This window comes from Phaenicophaeus curvirostris, chromosome 2 (assembly GCF_032191515.1).
Source record: "Phaenicophaeus curvirostris isolate KB17595 chromosome 2, BPBGC_Pcur_1.0, whole genome shotgun sequence".
Taxonomy (NCBI): domain Eukaryota; kingdom Metazoa; phylum Chordata; class Aves; order Cuculiformes; family Cuculidae; genus Phaenicophaeus; species Phaenicophaeus curvirostris.
The window spans coordinates 22,541,648-22,565,556 of NC_091393.1; the positions used below are offsets into that span (position 1 = coordinate 22,541,648).

At 42.2% G+C, this 23,909-nt stretch overlaps 1 protein-coding gene across 1 annotated transcript; it reads right to left on the reverse strand.

The window, feature by feature from the left end:
• Positions 1–226: 226 nt before the first annotated feature.
• TMEM14A (transmembrane protein 14A) lies at positions 227–8,324 on the reverse strand. The gene is made up of 4 exons (XM_069851525.1): positions 8,191–8,324; positions 6,399–6,500; positions 2,504–2,591; positions 227–835 (listed from the first exon to the last, which is right to left on the reverse strand). The coding sequence occupies exons 1-4, from the start codon at positions 8,264–8,266 to the stop codon at positions 796–798; spliced, it is 306 nt and encodes a 101-aa protein (XP_069707626.1). The 5' UTR covers positions 8,267–8,324; the 3' UTR covers positions 227–795.
• Between the last annotated feature and the right edge of the window lie 15,585 nt (positions 8,325–23,909).

Here is a 23,909-nt window from a genome sequence, read left to right on the forward strand (position 1 = left end):
GACTTCAGCAGGGTAATTTGTATAAGACCACAATGGCAAACCTGTTAAAGAGTATTGAGACTGATAGTTTAGAAGATGGTGAACCTTCCTCAGCTGTGGTTCGTGTCAGTGGGAATTTACAGCAGGGCACCTGTTTTAAACCTGTAGTGAGTACAAAGCAGATCTCTGGACTCTTCCATTGACAAAATGGCTCACCAGTATGCATAAAAAATTGAGAAGCTTTCAAGATTTTAAGTTTTATTTGAATACTGATAACAGCTTTTACATTTAGAACAGTGGAACAAGACACGTGTCTGAAAGAAAGGTAGGTTTTCTAGTGCAACACAGTACAGGCCCGTACCTATATTCATTAGTACCTGACAGCATAATTAGAACTGATTACTACTTATCTCAGAAACTACAAAAATATGGTTCAATACAATATATCTTTTTAGCATTAACATACATTTTTATATATTCTTCCCTCAGAGATACAGTGCAAAACTAACTCAATTTCTTGGGGTGCTCAGCACCCCTGAAAGAGATCAAACTTACAAAGAAAGATCCCTCAAATTAACAGACGGCTTAAACTGAAGTAGATCAAACTATAGCCTCAACAAAATATTTGATATATTTTTTTTACAAAAGCCTGCAAAATATCAGCAAATGTCAATAACCAAATTACAAGTTTTTCTACAGAAAAGATAAATGCAATATAAGACTTGTGTTCAAACTTGTCCTTCAAGTATGGAGAGCTTGTCTGTTTGTTCAGTGGGCAGGGCAGTCATACTTTGGTTCCTGAGCTGCTGATATCTTCTACAGCAGCATAAAAACAAGCCTCAAAATCATCAAAAGGCTGCAAAAAAACCCCAGAACAAGGAACATAAATATTGCTGTGCCTGAATAAACCCAGTGCAAGTCATCATTACCTAACAGCGCGTTCACAAATACCTGACACTACAGCCTCCAGTAAGCAATCTTTCAAAGTGCCTAAACCTACAGCCCACTGTCTGCTGAAACACATGCAGGTCACCTAGGCCTGAAAAGCGATCCACAATGGAAACCCAACATCTTCCCGTTCCAGTCCTTATACTTAAATTTTGCATCTTGACAATTTGCATCCCATTTTTTCCTCTCTGTGTAGAATTGGATTAAAACAGCTATTGGTGTTATAGTAAATATGGTAAAAACAAAGCAACAATTATTATCCCTTCAGAAGATGGAGATTCTGACTTGCAGTTGAAAAATTTTTTGAGTAACAGACTCACTGGTAAATTAAAGTTTTGACTTAGTCCATGATTTAATTCCAAAATAATAAGGACAGAAAAAAATGTTTTCCAGAGTGCCAAAATAAACAGCAGCAATAAAGCAGTCAGAATGATTACAAATATCATAATTTGCAGTAATACTGACTAAAGTTCTTAAGTCAGGTCAAAAATGTCCTAGTTTTCAAAGGTGCTGAGCTTACAGTAGTATCAAACGCAGCACTTCTAAAACAAACTGTTGATCTTCTTAAAGATGACTGTGTTATCTAAAATTAGGTGACTAATCTAATTTTATGTGTAAGTGTGAAAAACTGAGGCTTACCTCAGAGCCTTATCAATACGTATTAATATTTAATTGCATTTATTTCCTTTCTTTGCTGAAAAAGTCAACCTATATCAGATTTATCTGCCTAGCAAGATGAAAAAACTGTTCACTGTAAACAGGACTATGACCTTCATACTAATTACACTTCAACTGCACAGTTGCTGGATCACAGAATTATCGAACAGTTTGGGTTGGAAAGGACCCTAAAGCCCATCCAGTTCCCATCCCTTTGCCATGGGCAGGGACACCTCCCACCAGACCAGGCTGCTCAAAGCCCCATCCAACCTGGCCTTGAACACCTCCAGGGATGGGGCAGCTACAGCTTCCCCGGGCAACCTGTGCCAGGGCCTTAGCACCCTCCTCATGAAGAATTTCTTCCTAGTGTCTAATTTAAATCTTCCACCTTCTAGTTTAAAGCCAGTCCCCTTCATCCTATCACTCCATGCCCTAGTAAAAAGTCCCTCCCCAGCTTTCTTGTACACCCTCTCCAGGTACAGGAAGGCTGCTATAAGGTCTCCTTGAAGCCCCCTCTTGTCATCAGTGGATGATAGTAACTTCTACTCATACTGCTTTGAATCTGATCTCAAATGCAAACTAGCTGAAAATCAGTGAAATCTTTACCTTAAGTTTCCTAAATCATAGAATGCTTTGGGTTGGAAGGGGTCTTTAAAGGTCATCTATTCCAACCCCACGTGTAGTGATGGGGACATCTTCAATCAGAACACATTCCTCAGAGCCCGTCCAACCTGACCTGTTTTCAGGAATGGGACATTGACCACCTCTCTGGGCAACCCGTTCCAGTGTTTCACCACCCTCGCTGTAAAAAATTTCTTCCTTGTTTCTACCATCTTTTAGTTTAAAAATATTATCACTTGTCTTATCGCAACAGGCCCTGCTAACAAGTTTGTCCCAAATATCCTCAGTATATGTTTACCTCAGGCATGCTACTAGTCCGGCTGGCATTAATTTCTTGGACCTCTTGAACCTCATTCCCATTATAATGGTCAAAAGAAAAGCTGAAACTGTAAAAGACAATTCAATATATTTATGTTCTCTCTTCTCCCAGTGGACCACTCAGGAACATGGAGAGTTATCAAAGGTCATTGATATGTTTTGCTATGAACTGCAATTTAATAAAACATCAGATCAGAGACAGAGTCTATAAAAACATTCTTGCTTTTCCAAAATTCACTGCTATAATTTCTTCCAGCTACAAGTCAAGTTTCCAGGTACAGCAGAATGTTGAATCCTGTTTCACAGATACTAAATAAGTTTGTCAGAGAGTGAGTTCTACTCCCTAATATCTACTTTCATGGGGATACAAATAAAGTAGGAAGACTCTTCGTCATAATGGTGACGTTTTTGCTGAATTACAGGAATAATGTCTCATAAATCCTATGACCGTTGATTATTGCAGCTGTTTTCTTACTATTCAAGAAGCTAGAGCATCCAACTTTATGTGCTTTTGTTTTATAATGCTAGCTTTTTATTTGCTGAGCCTTAAAAACTAGACAGGAAGGATTGCCACTAGTTTTCACAACAGAACATGGTTATCAATGCCTTCACTGTGACCACAAGCTTCGTTTTACTACAAGGAAACTATCCTTGTCTGTGACAAGAGGTGGGAAGCTCAAATGCAGTGCAACAAGCAGAGAACAAACATCATGAAAGGAACTGCATCTTCCTTCTGGAGCAGTTTGACCTAAAAATGGAGGCTGCAATGACCTGATCAGGCATGGAGATTTCCTATCGAATTATAGCTGCAGAAAACTACAGAAATGAGATTATCCAGCACAGAAAAACCTCTGCAAAGATAGCTGGCTTTGTTGAAGTCCTGTCACCCAAGATGCTTCCTAAAAGCTGGAAGATAGGCAGAACTTCTTCTGGGCAGCTGGACTTTATTGTTCTTGCAGCCAAAGTAATGGCAGTTACACAAATCTCTTCCCTTTTTTATGAAGCAGTTAAACCATCTGGCTAATTCTCTTCAAACTCCTCTGTCTACTCCTGTGGACAGTTTTGTGCTCGCAGGTGTCACGAATTAGCTTGAAACTCATTCCAGCATTATAAAACAAGCTCTGACAGTTACAAGCACCTTACAAAACTCTACCAGCTATGCATGTGCACTCATTAAAGACACCCTGCAAAAAAACCTTATTATGCTTCATTATCCATTACTCTTATTTTCTGGTCCCACAGCCTTGATCCTCTCAGGAATGTCTGAACAGTGGACTATTCCACAACATGCATCTTGCCAGAACTCTGAGTATATTTACGATTAATTACAAGCTACAAAGTATGGTCACTCTGTAGTGTTCTTTTCTCCAGTTAATAGTATCCGGCTTTTCATATGTGCCAGGGAGTTTTTAAGATGTTCAACTTTTAGATCGGATTTTCAAAAATGCTAGGCATTTACTGTGTCACCTTAAATCAATCAAAGAAATTCAATAAATGAAGCCAAGCGATTCAATAAACCAGATCAGAAATTTAATAAATCAGGTGCATCAACTCACACTCTGAATAGCCCTGTTGCATACTCAAGTCTGATGCATAAAATTACATTAAAGTATTCAGAATGTGCAGAGTTAATTTTGGGGGGAAGGGGGAGTGGGAAGATCTGCATGAAAATTTTATAAAACAACTAAGGAAATTTACCTGTGGTATCTGTACGCTACATAATCTTTGTATGCAGGACTAGTTACAAGAGCTGTATTATCAAGGTCTTGTACTAAAATAACAGCTACATTATTGTAGAAAACTCCTGCATAAGTGATAATTGCTATAGATAACTATGGCTTATGGAGAGGGATACATATACATATATTTTTAATGAATCCTAACCTTTTAAAAGTTTGGTACTTGCTTCACATTACACAGCAATTTACTAGTATCTAAGTTCAGACAGGTCACTTTCTTACATGCACTTTATTTCCTCCTTTCATTTGTGCTCTAATTGCTTTGGGAGCTTAGGCATGAGTGAAACCAATCTGATTTTCTACAAAAGCAACATTTATTACAGACAACTCTTATTTTTCTGAAAGTAGCAGTTACAGCGGCCATCAAAGATTTTTAAGGTGTGGACGTGTAGATGTTTCTGAGTGTGTCTAACTCTCCCTTCCCCTGGCCTTGCTATTGAGTTCTTTATTCATTTGAGATGTCTATATATAGAGAAGCCAGAAGAAACCCTCTTCCAGATTGAGATACATCAGACTGGAAGAAAGTAAAAACGAGCCTGAACGGTTGGCCCAGAGAGGGTATTTTGTATGACTGCTTTCTAAATCACTTCAGGCAAAAAACCATCGTGGTTAGTTCAGACCACCTGCTTTGTTTCACTGAGCACAGGTGGATATTGAAAAGGCCACCCACGCTTGGCTGTTATATACACATTTAGGATTTAAGCAATTGGAACATCACTTTGTAAACATTTTGAAATAAGACTGCTCTTTTCACTCTATCTGTGTACTCTTTTTACTTTTTACCCTACCTATTTAGATCTTTCTAAAGCAGGTGTAGTGAACTGTATCTCATCTGTACTGCTGTAATTTCTACTAAATTAGTAATATATTTCTCCATTTGAGAGAAAGTCCTCACATGCCTACAGCTACATGAAAACACTGACAATATTTTAGTACAGCTGATGTCAACAAGCAGACTAATGGAAATTTTGTTAGTCCATTCAAACCAGTGAATTAGGAAGCAGACAAAGTTTACTAAGTTGTAGTTAGTCTTTCCTTCCACAAATTCTGTATCCAAATCAGTGATTTAATTGACCTATAGAAGTACACTATCATATGCTACTTAAAAGCAAGCATGTCACGTTGAATGACCACAAACTTACATGTACTTAAGGCTGTGTCTTTATTCCAGAAGAGGGGGTTTTTAACAGTGGGGTTAACTTAGTCTGAGCAAGGTCATGGTGACAAAACTGGAATATCCAGTTTTAGGCCACCTAGGAACAGACCAGGTATGTCATTACCACTTTTACTGAAGAACTCAGCTGGTGCAAACACACTTTGCTAACAATGCTATTCATATTTTTTTAAAATCAAAGATTTTACAGCTGTGGCTGGTGTAAAGCACAAAGCCAGCATGAATGCCGTACCATGGATTCTAACTAAGTTGAGAAAAGTGAACGTGTCCTCACACAATCTGGATTAAATGTATTTTAAATGCATTTCTGCTTGTGAATCCACTACCTAAGCCACCTTTGCTAAAATGAAGAGTGAGGCTAGCTCCCAACAGTTCTTTCTCCAAATCAGTTGACAACATCCCACTTGGGGACCGTAGTTCCTTACTTCAATGAGGGTTTCATGGCAAACTAGCTAGCATGACAATTATTGCATAGTTTGTATTCTGTGTTTCCTAGCAGCAAAGAAAAAGCATACATAAAGTCAAACTATTTGTTTCACTGGGAGCTAAGGGTACATGTCATTATGCAAGACTGGATCCCACACCTACTTTACTTCTCAAATTACATCCTAATCTGTAGCTTTGATGATTTTATTCCAGTAGTCTCCCCTGTTTCTCAGCTGGATTTCACAATATTTGCAGTGTTAGGTAACCATTTAATAACAGCAGACACTGCCAGATGGGTAACACACACCTGCTGGCTTTGCAAGAACAATCTGCCTTATCTTGCAAATGGTTCCACATTTAATCTCTCGAATTTTGCAAGATAAGTTGAACTGTCTAACAGCATTTACAAAATATTTAAACCAAAGCAATGCACACACTTTATATTAAAGAGAGACTTTTAAATGCAATTCTGGAAGCTGCTCGGTTTTGTTGTTGGGTTTTGGAGGTTTTTCTGTTTATTTCACTGAAACACTTACACAATGATATCTTCACATTTCTTGGATCACGTGTTATGCAGTAAGCTCCATAACCAGCCACAGAACCAAAGGTGAGACCAGCAGCTAAAGAGATTTTACTACCTGCAAGAAACCAGCCAAGCGTTATTTCTCAATACAATGTTTTTCAGCTCAACCTTTACACAATAGTCCTCCCTCCACAAAGTCTTATCTAAATATTTTAGAAATAGAACCAATTTTTCCACAGTGCCCATCCTGTATGAACAGAGAGGTAACATTTCCGTAACTGGGTTGCTCTCTTGCATGGCATTAGGGCCACAGTTGACTACATTAGAGGGAGGTGATGAGGATCTAGTAATACTTGCAATTTGGGAAAAATTGTATTTGAAGCACAAGTCTAAACTATTTCCTTTCCCATGCATACCTCTAGAAAAAAATTGTAATTTCTCTGGACTGTCTGTTGATTTTTACTGTATGTTACAGCACTCAGGAGTCTCCAAAATGGTATTATAGAAATATGTCAATATATATAAACAGTAAATTGGACAACACAATTGTAGTCATAAGCCTGTCAGTCCAACATCGGTCCTGGACAAAGAAATAGTATCATTAACATTGTATTTACTTAATAAATAATTTAAAATGGGTTAAACCAATTAGATGACAATGAAGATGAAAATATGGCTTTTAAAATAACTTACTATTTTCTCTCAGTGCTATTATAAAACTCGTTCATAAAGCCGAGTGTTTCAGTAATATACCTAGGTTTTTGAATAGGCATTTTTATATATATATGCTATATATATACTATACAAATATATGCTGTGTTTGACCATATAATAAAAGCATAGAGTCACTGCAGCAGGCATAATTTGATCCCAAAATATTTATAAATGAAGAATCCTGATCCCCAGATGTCATTTAGCACATAGTCCTGTTATACTGCTGTTTTTAATCAAGAATTTGCAAGAAAACAGAACTTAGCAATAGAAAAAAAAAAATAAAATTGAGATTTGCCACAAGGACTGACCAGCAAAGAGAGCAAACGACTGGGATGGTCAGTGAGTGCAGCTCTGTGCAAACAAAAAACATACAGCAAGTGTTTTCAGCAAGTCAGATGTAAGGCCATGCGTCCAAGAGCAAAGCACGTGTAAACTGTGCAAGGAAAGTCATGACACTGAATCACAAGAAGCCTGATGGATAACAGCTGCCCACCCTCTGTACCACTGCGACCTCTGCTGGGATGCTGCGGTAGCTGGAAAGGACTCTGAAACGAGTGAAATATGGAAAATGTGCTTTTTTGTACATGATAGTGTAAAACTTGTCTGATGATCTTAGACTGAAAATGCACAATTCTCACAGTATGAGATAGTTAAGCACCAGATCAAAATAAGCAAGAAAAGCGTTTTCTTTCCAGTGTGCATCTGGAATTCTCAAAATTAAGCCAGGATTCCTCCACAGAAAATAAGCTTTAATCAAAAATCATCCACTGCTCTCAACACAGGAATGATTAAAGTAAACCAGAGGCCCAGAATACACTGAGGTCAAATATAACATGACAGACTGTTTTTGCCCTAAAACCAAACTCATCAGTTAGATTAACAGAAAGAAGTCACCACTGTAAACGCTTAAGTTGACCCAATCAAATCTCCTAAGACTCAGCTCATTTATAGCAGTACAGGATGCATTTAAGGTGCAGTTGTGTTCGCTGTAGCAAAGTTTTCATGTCTTGCATCAATTCTTTTTGATAAACTGCAGCAGAGAGAGGAAACCCAAATGCTTCTCTACCAAATCCTGCTGTTCCAGCGTTTACCTTTACGAGTGTATCCTACCACACCTCCAACAGCCAGCATGGCAGCATACGCAAAACCAACCCAGTCAATAGCCATGGTCCCAAATCTGAAGAAGAAAACACATTGCAATTGAAGACAAACAAGTCCCCTCCTCCTGGTAAAAAAGAATCACTGCTTAGTGTTGCAGATACCACTAGACTCTCCTAAGATGTGAAGTCATGTCTATTCACTGTTTTATCATGTTATCACTAACTGCTGCCCTTCTTTATGCCCCAGTATCTAGGTATAATATATTTCCATTAGGGGAAAAAAGGGTTTTTTGGAATGTGTGTGGCATGGAAAATAGTAAAAAAATCAGGTATGCAAGCAAAAAGCTTGACACCACCCAAAGCATCAGTTTTGCTGCACTTGTCCCATATGGCTGATCTGGGCGTACGTTCCTGGTACACACAGGCCTTCTGAGCACAGAGCTTAGTGCCCTTTCAAGCAGGCTGCACCTGGTGTACTTCAAGTGGGTTGTCACATGCCCTGTAGTGCCAGGCAAACATAGGAATTTTCAGAGTCTACCCAAAGTTTCCAGACAGAAGCCTAGGCCATCTTCAGGAAACACACACCAGCTTTATCCTATCTGTGTTTATGCCTCTCTCGTTTCACCTTTAGATGTTGATGCGTTCTCCAAAGTTACCCTTCTATCCCCCAAAAGCATTTAAGTTACTGCTGGAATACCGAGCCCCACTTAGAATCATAAATTGCTTTGGGTTGGAACAGTCCTTCATGGTTCATCTAGTCCGACCCCCCTGAAGGAACAGGGACATCTTTAACCTGATCAGGCTTCTCAGAGCCCTCTCCAACCTGAACTTCAACATTTCCAGGGACGGGGCGTCCACCACCTCCTTGGGCAAATGGTTTCAGTATTTCACCACCCTAATTGTAAAAGACTTCTCCCTTATATCCAGTTTAAACCTACTCTCCCTTATTAAAAAAGCAGACCCTTCCCTGGCTACGCTTGGTAAAGGCATGAGTGGCTGTGGTTTGCAGCCCAACAGCCCCAGCAACACTATCAACTCTCTCTTCTACCAGGACATGCCTGACCCCTCCATCTCCCAGATTAAATGCACACTTCATTAAGTGCATCCTTCATTAAGTGCATCCTTCTTTTCACCTGAGCAGGTGTGTCCTTGGTCACATTGTTAAAGAGGTGGTAGGAAAAAGCACACACTCGTCACTTTGACACAGTTGCCTACAACATCCTTCTCTCTTAATTGGAGAGATATGGATTTGAAGGGTGGGCTGTTAGGCAGATAAGGAATTGGTTGGATGGTCACATTCAAAGAGCAGTTATCAATGGCTTGATGTGAAGACTGATGTCTGTGAAGAGTGGTGTCCTTCAGGAGTCTGCACTGGGACTAGTGCTGTTATATATCTCCATCAATGATGTAGACAGTGAGATTGAGTGCAACAGCAGTAAGTTTTGAGATGACACCAAGCTGGGTGGTACAGTTGCCACACTGGAAGGATGGGATGTCATCCAGAGGGACCTGGACAGGCTGGAGAAGTGGGGCTGTGAGAACCTCATGAGGTTCAACAAGGCCAAATGCAAGTTCCTGGATGTGGATCTGGGAAATCCACGGTTTCAACACAGGATGGATGATGACATGATGGAGAGCTGCCCTGCAGAGAAGGACTTAGGGTGCTGGTCGATGAGAAGCTCGACATGAGCTGGGAATGTGCACACACAGCCCAGAAGGCCAAGTGTGTCCCAGGCCGCATCAGAAGCAGCGTGGCCAGCAGGGCGAGGGAGGGGAGTCTGCTCTTCTATTCCTCTCTTGTGAGACCTCAGCTGGAGTGCTGTGTCCAGTTCTGGAATCCTCAACTTAAGAAGGAGATGGAGCCGCTGGAAAAGGTCCAGAGGAGGCTGCAAAGATGCTCAGAGGGCTGGAGCACCTCCCATACGAGGACAGGCTGAGAGAGTTGGGCTTGTTCAGCCTGGAGAAGAGAAGGCTTGGGGAGACCTTATAGCGACCTTCCAGTACCTGAAGGGGCTACAGGAAAGCTGGGGAGGGACTGTTCACAAGGGCCTGGAGTGATAGGACGAGGGGGAACGGGTATAAACTGGAGAGGGGCAGATTTAGACTAGACATAAGGAAGAATTCCTTCCCAACGAGCGCGGTGAGGCCCTGGCCCAGGTTGCCCAGGGAAGCTGTGGCTGCCCCGTCCCTGGAGGTGTTCAAGGCCACGCTGGATAGGGCTTTGGGCCGCCTGGGCTGGTGGGAAGTGTCCCCGTCACCCCTCTCTCCCCCCTTCCCCCGTACCTGCTCCCGCCGCCCTCCGACCCCGCGGTCCCGCCTCTCCCGGGGCGGCGCCAGCGCAGGGCGGGGCGGCGGCTGCGCGGGCTCAGAGCGGCGGGACCAGCGCGGGGGTGGGGGGGGAGGGGCGGGACTCCCGCTTACCTCCGTGTGAGTAAATCCACCTCCCTGGGCAGCCTCTGCCAGTGCCCAGTGACCCTTTCTGGGAAAAATTTCTTTCTGATGTCCAGCCTAAATCTCCCCTGGCGGAGCTTGAGGCCATTCCCTCTTGTCCTGTCCCCTGTCACCTGGGAGAAGAGGCCAGCACCCTCCTCTCCACAACCTCCCCTCAGGTAGTTGTAGAGAGCAATGAGGTCTCCCCTCAGCCTCCTCTTCTCCAGGCTAAACACCCCCAGCTCTCTCAGCCGCTCCTCATAAGGCCTGTTCTCCATCCCCCTCACCAGCTTTGTTGCTTTTCTCTGGACTCGCTCCAGAGCCTCAACATCCTTCTTGTGGCTGGGGTCCCTCCCAGCTCAGGGCATTCTGTAATCCTGTGTTATTATGAACCTTCCAACAGTCAAAACTTGCTACTTTGGAGCTTTTGGAGCCAGCTCTGCCTGACCTTGCATTTGAGATGGGGAGAGGCTGCAAACAGAGGTGATTACAGAAGAAGAGACATCTGTTCAGCACAGATCACGCTGAACACAAGACATCATCATCTCCAAATCATAATCATATGAATCATAATATAACCAGGTTGGAAGAGACCCACCGGATCATCTAGTCCAACCTTTCCTATCAAGTTATTGTAACAAAGCTCCCCAGGAAATATAATGATGTAAAAGGAGAGCACAAAGCCTCTTTTTGAGCATCAGACTCTCAATCTCCTTTAAACAATGAAAGGCAATCCTGGTTTTTTGTTTAGCCATTTCACATTCTACAAATCAATTTCAAAAGGCAATCTCTGTAAATATCACTTGGGATACTATAGGTCTGATTCAAATACTACAACAACCAATTTGTTTAGGAGTCACAGGTTACTACACTGAACAGTGGAAATATATCTGCAGAAGTACACTTAAGTAACCATTGTTCAAGAATGAACAGTGTCTGGAAAAACACTGCTTGAAAGAAAAAACATACCATCAAAAGGGCATTCTGTCTAACTTTTCAAATAATACAATTACTTGGATGAAACTTAACTCTACTTTAGCTTAAGTAAAAAATATCCCACTTTTTGTAATAGTAACTGCTTGTATCAGGTGGTGGGGAGATAGGTCCAGGTCATAGAATCATAGAATCATAGAATAACCAGGTTGGAAGAGACCCACTGGATCATCGAGTCCAACCATTCCTATCAAACACTAAACCATGTCCCTTAGCACCTCGTCCACCTGTGCCTTAAACCCCTCCAGGGAAGGTGAATCAACCCCCTCCCTGGGCAGCCTCTGCCAGTGCCCAATGACCCTTTCTGTGAAGAATTTTTTCCTAATGTCCAGCCTAAACCTCCCCTGGTGGAGCTTGAGGCCATTCCCTCTTGTCCTGTCCCCTGTCACTTGAGAGAAGAGGCCCGCACCCTCCTCTCCACAACCTCCTTTCAGGTAGTTGTAGAGAACAATGAGGTCTCCCCTCAGCCTCCTCTTCTCCAGGCTAAACACTCCCAGCTCTCTCAGCCGCTCCTCGACAGGTCAGGCTTCACACCATGTCTTTTGGGGCCCTTCAGCATCAGCACTCAGCTCCGGTGTTGGTGTCTCGCGGGGCTCCTGGTCCTGCTCTCAGGTGGCTCAGCTGCCCATGCTCCATGGCAGCAGAGTGAGCTGTGGCTTTATCTTATCAGAGAATCATAGAATGTCCTGAGTTGGAAGGGATCCACAAGGATCATCGAGTCCAACTAGATCATCAGTCCAACTTTACTGCTATTTACACTATGCAAGAATAAATGAGTGTGCAGTGATGTGACTTGTTAGTTGGGATCTCACTGAGATTTATAAGCGCTTGGATTTCTTTATTTAAAACTTTATGCGGTGTCTTAAAAGTGCTGAAAGAACTTTGCAGTTCATAAACTGTTCATGGCATCCCTGCCCAGGACAGGAGCGTTGGAACTAGATGATCTTTAAGGTCCCTTCCAACCCAAAATATTGTACTATGTATGATAACTCCTGTCTGTGCATAAGACAGCCCCAGCATTCACACCATGTGTCTGAGTGCATTGTCCAAATGCTTCTGGAATATTGTCATGCTCTGCGCAATTACTGCTTCCCTGGGAAGCTGTTCCAGTGCTCCAGCACCCTCTGGGTGAAGAACTTTTTCCTAATGTTCAACCCAACCCTCCCCTGGCACATCTTCCTGCCATTCCCTTGGCTCCTGTCATTGGTCCCCAGAGAGAAGAGATCAGTACCTGCTCCTCTTCCTTCCCTTGTGAGGGAGCAGCAAACTGCAAGGAGGTCTCTCCTCCATCTCCTCCAGACTGAATGGACCAAGTGACTTCAGCTGCTCCTTGTTCAACTTCCCCTCTAAACCCTTCACCTACTTCATGGCCCTTCTCTGGACACTCTCCAGTAGCTTGATATGCTTCTTATCCTGCAGCACCCAAAACTGCACACAATACTTCACAATACTTGAGGTGGGGTCACCCCAGTGCAGAGCAGAGCAGGACAATCACCTCCCTCAACTGGCCAGCAATGCTGTGCTTGATGCACCCCACGACATGGTTGTCGTCTTGGCTGCCCGGGCACTCTGCTGGCTCATGTTCAACTTGCCATCAACCAGTACCCCCAGATCCCTTTCTGCAGGGCTGCTCTCCAGCCTCTCACTCCCCAGTCTGCATATCCAGGGTTGCCGTGTCCCAGGTGCAGCCCCTTAAGCCTGAAAATGCCTGCCCCACCGTTTTGGAGATGGAAGAACTCCTGAGGGGGTGTTGTATCTGCAGAGATGCTTGTCACCTGCAGAGATCTGGGCAGGGGTTGGGGTGAGAGTCTCCTGCCTGTCCCACCCCAGAGGCATCCTGTGACCGAGCAACAGGCACTTGTTGCTGTGCCCAGCACCCCTCTGCCTGTCACTTCTCCTTCTCCCCTCTGCCCACTGCTTGTCACATGGCGCAGTTTCTTCTCCCTCTCCTCTTTCTTTTCCCCCATGTCTTTGACTCTTTGAGTGTTTCCTGCACAGATTCAGGCAAGCAGACACGTAGACAAATAACACTGGTGTTATTTGTTTCTCAAGGGGAACCCAGCTGACCCAAACCTCAGGAGTCATAGATACTACACACGTAGCCAATTTATGAATCTACTTGATGTGGTTGTTTTAACACATTAACTTGTATCTGCTAGCCCAGTTTGCTGGAGCTCATCCACTACAACCTATTTTTATCTCTATTTTGTTTCCCTCCTTAGTGTTTCTTTAGCTTTCTCTCAAGTGAGCTATTCTTGACTGGTGCAGAACGTGTCCTTGAGCAGCAGTTGAGGGGTGCCTGCCTGTGACATCCCCCACGCTTCTATTGTTTCCATAAGCAGGCTGAGCATAAATATGGCCACAACCAGGAGAGAGACACGGTGTCGTGTGATGGGACTTGGATACCTGCCTTCTTCAGGGGTCACTTGAAAATCCTTGCCAAAATCTTGTGCTTCCTTCAGATTTCTTTGCTTAAAGGTGTGGGAGTTTTCCGCTCCAAAGAGCTTGCTGGAAAGCAAATCAGTATTCTCATTAGCGTTAATGTATTTAATTTCCACTCCTAAAGTTCCATTTGTTTTTTTTTTTTGTTGGCATTTAACTGCTGTGACAGAAACTTGCTCCATGTGAGCTGTCCAAGTCTGTCAGGTCAGTGGAAAACAGAACTGCTCTCCTTATCTCGCCGATGTGTGTGGGAAGGAAGACTGAAGGTGCAGCAACTTCGGAAAACAAACAGGACACTTGAGGGCAGGAAAACTCCAAAATACAAACCAAAAGCAGATTCATAAGCTGAAATCCAGAAATCTTGGATTTCTTCATGAAGTATTCTGAGACTTGTGGGTCTCAAAAGCACAGTAAAATAAACAGTGGATTCAATGGAGCAAACCCATGGAATTCTATCTGAGGGGGCTCCAAAGTGAAACAAATACAGTGTCTTTTGGCACCTCTGAGATAATGTTGTGGTTAGTGATTTAATAATACTCCTCTCTAAAGTAGATCGGATAACCCTGAAGTCTGGGCTAAATTTGAATTCGCATAATTATATGCTGCTTGTTATGTTCCCTTCAATTTTCAATTACAAAAAGAATTTGGTATTGCTTTTGCTAAGCTATTACTTAAACTATTGTCTGATGTGAAATGGTTGCTTTATTTTATAGCACAGGTAGTCTCTCATGGGAGGTTTTTAACGGGAGGACATTTCATTAAATTACCTTGTTGGTAGCATGATAAATCAAACCACTCAGTCCTAGCAGTGAGTTATAGTAGAGATAGCAATAAAACTAGCATTAGTGTTGCTAAGCACTTTCTGTTCTAGTTTTCAGTTGTTCATAACTGCCAGTTTCAGCTAAAATTTCCCCTGTTGGGTATTTGCTTCCAGCTGTTTTATTTTAGCTTGCTTTGTTGTTTTGTTTAGTAGTATGATTTGTTTGCTTTGCGTTTGGAAAGTTCCATTTACAACAATCTAGCCAACTGCGAGGATGAATTTTAGAGGAGAATACAGGGTTTTGTCCATTATAAACAACCATTTCACTGAACAGCCTCTAGTGTCTCTCTAGTTTGGAAAAACAGCTTTCAAATTTGGCAAGTAAATTGCTTTAGTTTCAGGGTTATATTTTTCCAACTTCATGAAAATGTGACCTGAAGAGAAAAAGGGTTAAAAATGCTGAGCAGAGGCTACTTGAAACCATACAACCCAGTCTCCAGAAGGTTCCACCCATGTTGATCGTGTGTGACCTTTTTTAGGGCCATATGCGTTTACATCTGAATGTATGAAAGCTCTGTAGAGAAGGGCTGAGCTTATACCTTGCTTTGCTAGTGTTTCGTATGTACCAAGAAGCCTTTAAGGAGCTTGCACTGAAATATAATGCAGCCCATCTCCCTCCCTTGAATATTTTTGCTCAGGCTACCTGTTGTTGGAGAGGGTGTTGGCAGTATGAATCACGTAAAAGACCTGTTGCCTGCTGTAAGCTGTTAGCAGTTTTCATTCGTATTCCTATGTTAACACTGAAGAATACTCGTAGCTCTAAGTCCCAAGTAAGATTTAATGCTGTTACCCCAGAACATAATGTGATATCAGAAGGGATTTGTAAAAATGGAAGAGTGCCCCTGAAATAACAGAGGCAGAAGAAAAGGTCCTGAGGAGAAAAATGAAGAGCTGGCCATACTGAGATAGCTGCAGTTCTGGAAGACTTTTGTGCAAAAAGATTGTTCTCTTCCTCAGGTGGGACTATGAAAAAGGAAGAAGAGTAAAATATAGTTTTACAAATGCAGATTCAGAGGCTTCAAGTTTAATAATCTGTAATTAAAGAAGGAAGATGTCAGTTGTCATGTTCTGGCACAAAGAGGTGACTGTTAGAAATTTTGTAAGCTTTAATATATGCACACACACAAAAATGTACATAAGCAATGAGAAGGACAGCGGTGGTAAAGTAATAGAAGGTTGTTTTAGAAGATTGTTTTAAAAGGCTGAGGAGACTGATCAACAGCCGTTATTGGTTGCCATTATGGGTCATTCCCCTTCAGTCCTGAGGTGTTGCTTCCTGGAAAATTTAGTATGAAACCTTAGATCCAGAATCCTCTCTGGCAATTCAATCAAACGGTAAAAAAAAGAGTTACTGCTCTTTATAATAATGAGGATGTAATCTGGCAGAACATACGCATTGATAAACAGCCACATAAAATAGGTCCTTTTCTGTGAACTAAATTGATATGAACATGAACTAAAGCCTGCAAAGAAAAAAGAGATAGGTTCTTGTGCACTCATTCACAGGAGGTGGTGCTCGAATTTAACAGCTTGCTGCTGCCAAGAGGGCCTCTTCATTTCCAATTCTGCCTTCCAGTCCCTTGTTTTGTGCAGTATTTGATGATTTTGGTCCTTCTTTCCCAGTCCTCAATGGCTGAATCGACTCAGTAGCCCAGCAGAGACATAATCAGGCAGAAAAATCCATAGCTTTCTGTTGAATTAGTTCACTCAGTCATTTGTTTCAGTTAGTTAATTCAAGAAAATCCAACAAGCGTCAGGGCACAAAGGCAGAGTTGGGACTGCATGACCAGCTGAGGGGCTTGGGAGAGCCTGTGCAGGCATTATCGAGAAGGAGTGAGATAACCTGAAGCTGCAGATTTACTCTGACTTTTCAGGGAGCTTTGCCTCTGAGAAAGCACTGTGGTATGGCACTGCATGTAAATTCTCGTAGAATTCAGTGAAGCACCACTGGGAATTATAGTTTAGTGGCATCTCAGGAATCTTCCCGGATGCTGAATCCAACAAACTAGTATTTCTAGAAGCCAGCAAACACTGAAATAGGGTACACAACCACGGAAACCTATCTGTGGACCATAGGAGCTGATAATATCCAACAGGATTTTATTGTGGGGGCTCTAGAAATTAGGTTCTAGTTACATCTAATACTGGAAAGGTTAACCGGAGCAAAATGCAAGAATCTGATTGTGATATCAAGGGATTGTGATATCATGTGTAAAATTGTTTCTGCCCACCAGGCGTGATCAAAGGGCTGTAGCAGATGTTGAGAGTGAGTGATTAAACTGCCCTAGGTTCTGATCAACAGTGATTTGATTTTCCTAGCTGAGTTCCCGAAAGCTGATAGACTATATCTCCTGAAGAAATTGAGTTTTTTCTTTTCAGTATCTCAGGAATACTTGGTCTGAATTAATCCAGATCAGAACTCCTAGCTGTGCTCTGCTTCTGAAACATCCCAAATTTCCCATCTTTCTTAATAAGTACGTGGATTTTAAAGTGGTTCAGGATGCCAGAGTGAAATCCTGAGGGATTTCACAGATATTTGAAATGGCTTGTTTGTCATTGTGCGATGTTTTCAGCTAATTGAAAACAAACTCATGCAGATGAAATCTTGAGATGGAGGAGGATGTGTGTGTGTGTATTTTCAGACCCTTTCCCTAATATTTATGGTCCTTTGATAGACATCAGATCTCTGATAACTCTGACCACTATGTGTGTGGTACAGAGGAGTCTCTTTTCACTTGCACACAGTAAGAGACAAGTTTTCCAGAAACAGTTCACTGAAGGACAGAGGCACAGGCTCCCTTGCCCTGTCTGAACTGTAGCAGATACACTGAGACATACCTAAAACCTGTATATGCTTCAAAGCAGCTTCCTGGGCTGAAAAATAGTTTAAAACTAGGAAAGTTTTAGGATAAAAGTGCAAGCTCTGTCCTTACTCTTTCCTAGACATCAGTTCATGCTCATTGTTCTTGGTGTTTCTCTCTGCTGTGTATATTGACTGACAAAGGAGCATGAGCTGGCTGGACTGCTATGGGCAAGCTTATGAACAGCAGTATCCAAATCATAAGGATCCTTTGGATCAGTCTCACACCAAAATAAAGTAAAACACAACATCCCTCCCAAAAGGAAGAAGTCTGAGAGATCCTAGTTTCTATGGGGTGCACAGAGACGTTCAAGCTGTGATTTTGCAGTAACTTGAACTGTTTCAATTGCTGACTTGCCCATTCTGAGTTTCATCCTTGAACCATCTCTGCCATTCAGTGAACTCTGTGCTGAGCCACGATGATGAATCATCAGAAAATTTAGTTCACTGTTCACATTTCTGCTCCGGAACTGCAGTCTTGGAAAGCTGATCCTTGCTCATGTGTCAAAGAGGGGAGTGAAAGGCAGAGGGCCAGTCTTGCTCAAACCCACATGCCATACTCTCAGGGGGCAAATAGAAGGGAGTGAAATTATATAGCATGAGCTTGAATCTGGAGAGAGTGGATATGATTTATAAAATCAAGGCAGTGGATTGAGTGAATGCAGACTGTTGTTCTCCAAATCCTGCCTCCATCTCCTGGGGGCACTCATTGAAACTGATAAGAGATTGGTTTAGAAAACAGAAAAAGGAATACTTTTCTATGTAGTGGGTATAACGACCTAGAATTTCCTACCAGCAGAGGTTTTGGAAGCAGATAGGTCAGCACACTGGAATGGAGACTAAACAATTAAAAGGACCAGGGGTTCACAGGGATACTAAAATAAATGAGTAGGGATGTTCTCTGTAACATCCCTAGTACAGTGATTGTGGATGCAGGAGGAGAACAAGGAAAATTCATAAAGTAGCCTGGCTTTCATACTCTCTTTATATAGCGTCTTTTGTCATTGGAGAAAGGATACTGGGGATAGCTGGATGTTGGTCTGACCCACCAGGGCATCCCTCGTATTCTTTTCAGGGCCCTGGTTTTGTGTCCACAGGTCGGTGAGGACAAATGTGGTGTGGGTTGGAGTTTGTATTTTTATTTTTTGAAGGTGATATCTCAGAGTTCTCGATGAAACCTGATGTTTAGAAAGGGACACTTCTACTAAACTTTAGCCCTCCAGATATTTCCCTTTACCCCTGGGATCCTTCTTCTCTCCCTGCACAGAACGTGATGAATACTCGTGTCCCAGGAAAGATTTCATAAGCTATGATAGATTATTCCCCCAGGATATCAGTGTATTTTGGATGTATTATTTGAGAATCTTCTGATGAAAAACATCTAGTGCAGTTGAAGGAGAGAGAGTGCCAGATTAGACAGATTACTAGGCGTGAATCCCAACACTTCTTTGTATGAGTACTCTGTCTGCCTTTAGATAATCACATTAACGTTAGGAGTATCGCTTACACAAGTACTATGAGAAAAAGTGGTGAACAGGCTTGGGCCCTCAAAGCAACATGCTTGTTCCAGTGCTTTCCCAGTGAGATTCTGACCTTATTTCCTCTTAAGAGCTCGTTAGAATCGTGACATCCAGTAAAGAGGACCACCCACTATTCATCAGTCTCCAGTAATGATTACCAAACCATCTTTTAGACCTATCAGAAGTAACATTTTTAACAGTTCAGATGTTGTTTTCCTTCCCCTTCCAAAGCTCATCTCACATTTAGGTGCACAAGGGTATATTAGGCAGTATTATATTTCATGCTTCCTTGATTATAGAGCCAGATCTTTGGTCTCTGCTGAGGACTTTTTTTACTGCTCCTGCAGTGTGAACGAGCCAGAAACCTTCCACAACCATGTGGTAAAGGAGCCCCCGGTGGGCGTAAGCCTGGTATCTCATAGTTGTTGTCATCAGGCAGCGTGGGTTAGGATGTCTCTCCTGCCAAACCAGCCTGAAGGAGCACAACTCAGTGAGACCTCAGGGATCTTGCTTAGTAACAGCAGTGACCTAATTTGAAAAAGGAGAAAAAAAAGCGATCTTCATTTTTTTTGTGACTGATAGTACCCAAAGGAGTATTGCCGTGGGTGCAAGGGGAGGGTTATAAACGTCAAACGATAGGAAGTGTTTACATGTCTACTTTTGCATACAATTAATCAAACTTGGGGAAAAATGAAGTTATTTTTATTTGTACACCTAAAAGGACAAGGCAAGTTAGAGCACTTACATAGGTCAGCCCCCAGAAATGAAAACGTGAGAAGAATGCCAACAGCACTGCAAATTAAACTCCAGATTTCAAGCCAAACATCCATGGAGGAAGAAGTGGTCCATGGAAAAATATCATATTCTTGCCATCTTTCTGACCACAGAGTTGCACTCATTATGGTAAAGCTATAATTACAGCATTGTGAATACAGTGCTGCAGATAATGGCCTGTCAGTGTTTTTCCACTCTAAATCCTCATGTGAGGTTTGCAATTTTGTGAAATACAATTATCTTTGGCTGGGATATCCAACTATAATCTTGGCCCAGAAATAGATTATTTTTTTGTTATTTCATTTGCTAAGGTGTTTGAAGCTCGTGGTTTGGTAAGTATGAGAGGTCTCCTGATTGAGTGCCTGCTCATGCCCCGTCTGTACTTTGAGGATGTGTGGAGAGCTTGCTGTCACTGCTTGTGCATCACTGCTGGGCTATGTTCAGGGCTGTGATGCTGTCACCAAGTCCACACTTTGGATCAAACTGCCTACATTTGTATCAATTCAGTGTGGGAAAGTTGGGATAGCAGGGTTATAGCGAGTTAGCACTGACTAGCATATCCAGGTATGCACAGCAAAACATGCTTTAGGGAGTACTAGAGTATATTTTTTCAGTTATGGAAGGAGGAAAAATTGGCCTTGCTAATGAAATCAGTAAAACTGAAAAGATTTGTCTGTCTTACAGAAAAAGGAGATTTTGAGTTGATATTACAGAAGAAAACCCTATAAGATTAGTGAAACTACAACATGAAAAAACCCACATAATAGAATCATAGAATAGAATCATAGAATAACCAGGTTGGAAGAGACCCACTGGATCATCAAGTCCAACCATTCCTATCAAGCACTAAACCGTGCCCCTTAGCACCTCGTCCACCCGTCCCTTAAACACCTCCAGGGAAGGTGACTCAACCACCTCCCTGGGCAGCCTGTTCCAGTTCCCAATGACCCTTTCTGTGAAGAATTTTTTCCTAATGTCCAGCCTAAATCTCCCCTGGTGGAGCTTGAGGCCATTCCCTCTTGTCCTGTCCCCCATCACTTGGGAGAAGAGGCCAGCACCCTCCTCTCCACAACCTCCTTTCAGGTAGTTGTAGAGAGCAATGAGGTCTCCCCCTCAGCCTCCTCTTCTCCAGGCTAAACGCCCCCAGCTCTCTCAGCCGTTCCTCATAAGGCCTGTTCTCCAGCCCCTTCACCAGCTTCGTCGCTCTTCTCTGGACACGCTCCAGAGCTTCAACATCCTTCTTGTGGTGAGGGGCCCATGTATCGTCATGATTTTGATTGTTTAGTGGGGCTTATTTAAGGCTCTTACCTAGCCTGGTCTAGAGGGAGGTGTCCCTGCCCACAGCACGGGTTTGGAACTGGATGATCTTTTAAGGTCCCTTCCAACCCAACCCATTCTATGATTCTATGATTCTGTGGTCCTTCTTTGTTGACTTGTGGTAACTGAGCTCCAAATCCAGCCCTGTTTGTTCTTTTCACAGACAACTCAAAGGGAAAATATGGTGCAAACAGTGAGTGGTGATCTCTGAATTGAAGTTTAAGAGCATATTTAATTACAAATGCGAACCATGTAACATCTGCTTATAAGCTCCTGGCAAATGGGCCTGAAATAACCACATGTGTAATACTTCTAAGTAATTATTTTGAGACAAATGTTTCATGCACTTTAAGGAATCTCACTTGTGTTTAGATGTGATTCACTAAACATGATTTTATTCTTTACATTAATATATTCAGTATCTGCTCTCTGGAAGGAAGCATCAAATCCTTGTTCTGTGTAGATCTCTGGTTACTCCAATGACCATTAGACATTGCAGGGAAAAACTGCTGTGTTCACATAGTCTAAAATAAACAAGGATCAAAGCAGTCATATTGTTTTATTGGCAGTATATATTTAACCAGTTATCAGTGAACTTTGCATACAAGATCAGTAATATAATAGGCAAACCATACTAGAAATTTCTATAGTCTCCTATAACTGATACCAAAGCCTCCCTGGTATACACATACACACACATTGAGAAACTCGTGGACACACACATGCACAGAATTATATGCACCCCCTTACTCATGGGCAGTATGGGTTACAAAAACACTCTTCCTTCCCAAAGACTGAAGGTCTCCCTGTTTACACGTGCCTCCTGGGGAAGATGTGGATGCTCTACCTTTATGCAGACCCCTGCAGCTCCCTACAAGTTGTTGGCTGAACAACATGCCCTTGAGAAAGCTTTTTCTCCTCCAAGGTCTCTCTCTCCTGTTAAGATTTTTTTTGTGCTTCTTTTGTATTTCTTTTCAGTCTGACTCCTGCTTTGCGTCAAATCTCTCTGCAGTTTCCCAGTTACTATTTAATCTGGCTGATGGTCATTTTCTGTAACGTGATTGGTTTGGGTAAACACTGTCCAGGCAGTTTGGTGTATTTGATTCACCAGACACAGACACACACACACACACACACTTTGGACACGTTTTTATGTTCACAGGTGACATTGTCTATGCCATCTGTCAAGGGGGAGGCTGTGCATCCCTGACAGGTCCATAGTGAGGGAGAACAATCCTTGAGAGACACACGGGCCACAGGAACAGGGAGAGAAAGGGGCAGCCAGGTGCTGCCCACAGCCATGTGGCTGATTCTGCTGAAACTAGAGAGAGATGAGATGTTCTGAATACATCTGATGTGGTTGAAGGTAATGATAAGTGCACAAGCACACCTATTTCCAGACTCTCTTCAGGGTTCAAAAGCCAAATATAAAAATAGTGGTTGCTTTCCTAGATGTCTTTTGAACATCTATTATGATTCTCAATAGAGAGATCATAAATGTGATGGAAACAGCAAATTGTATCATTGGAAAAAATGTGCAGAGGGGCCATCTGGGCCTGGTGCTTTACTGGATGGTGAAGAAATTACATTTCACGCTCCCACAGTTTACATTTTCTGAGGTGAGAAAGACATTTGGATCATTTTATTTTTTGGATGTCTCACATAAAATGAAGAGCCATGATTGAAACTGTAACTGGAGTCAGGAAATAACCAGACTGTGTACAATGTGGTAAAGCGCTAACAAATGCCACGTGTTACGTGATTAATTCAGTATAAATGCCAGTTATGGATTTGGTTTGTCAGCAGCTGGCTCAGGTTTTGTGATTACTGGCCAGTAGTTTAACTGATGATTTATCTATAACAGAATCCTCAACTTTGGGGAATGGAAGAGAGTTGCATTGATAAATTTTTCTGTTAAGTGTATGCAGAGCTGTTAGCTTCTAGAAAGGATAGAGATAAGTTCTGCGGTCTTAATATGACTGATAAATAGACTTTTCTCTCAATACAGCATGATTTATGGAGGTAAATCAGGGCAGGGGGATAGAACTATGTGCTTGGTATTGTTTCAATATGTCTTTAAGCAACCTTTTTGACTTGCAGATAGATGCACAAGGAAAACTCTGGGTCTGACTATAAATACAGCTGAAATGTATGGCACTGGTCTTGCCTCTGAGAAAATCTCAAATCATTGTTCTCGGCATATGAGTTCTGGGCCATAGGGAAGGGCCATCTCTCAGAGGTTATTGAAAATGGAGGCATTGACTATCTGTAGGTATTTAAGGTCTCCTGACATTTTTTACAAGCTGAAGGGTAGTCCAGTGTTAGAATTTATAGTATGTCTACCTATTATCCTCTACTTTTTTTCAAGGGAATATAGTATTCTTGGTCATTCGTCTTTCACTTCTGTGTCCTGTCTCTTTATGTCACAAACTTATTTCCCCCATCCCTGCAGTTTGCTGTTGGCTGAAATGACCCCTGTAAATCTTAATAAGTTTGTGATTTTTCAAAAGGTATGCTAGATAAATTAAGGTTCACTGTTCTTGCTGGAGCTAAA

What these genes read in the sequence shown, in the direction of transcription:
- TMEM14A (XM_069851525.1), bottom strand. Translation starts at nt 8,266, where the DNA reads ATGGCTATTGACTGGGTTGGTTTTGCGTATGCTGCCATGCTGGCTGTT. An exon ending in GGTAGGATACACTCGTAAAG is followed by an intron (nt 6,501 to 8,190) that starts GTAAACGCTGGA and finishes GGTTTCTTGCAG; the next exon opens with GTAGTAAAATCTCTTTAGCT. An exon ending in AAATGTGAAGATATCATTGT is followed by an intron (nt 2,592 to 6,398) that starts GTAAGTGTTTCA and finishes TGTCTTTTACAG; the next exon opens with TTTCAGCTTTTCTTTTGACC.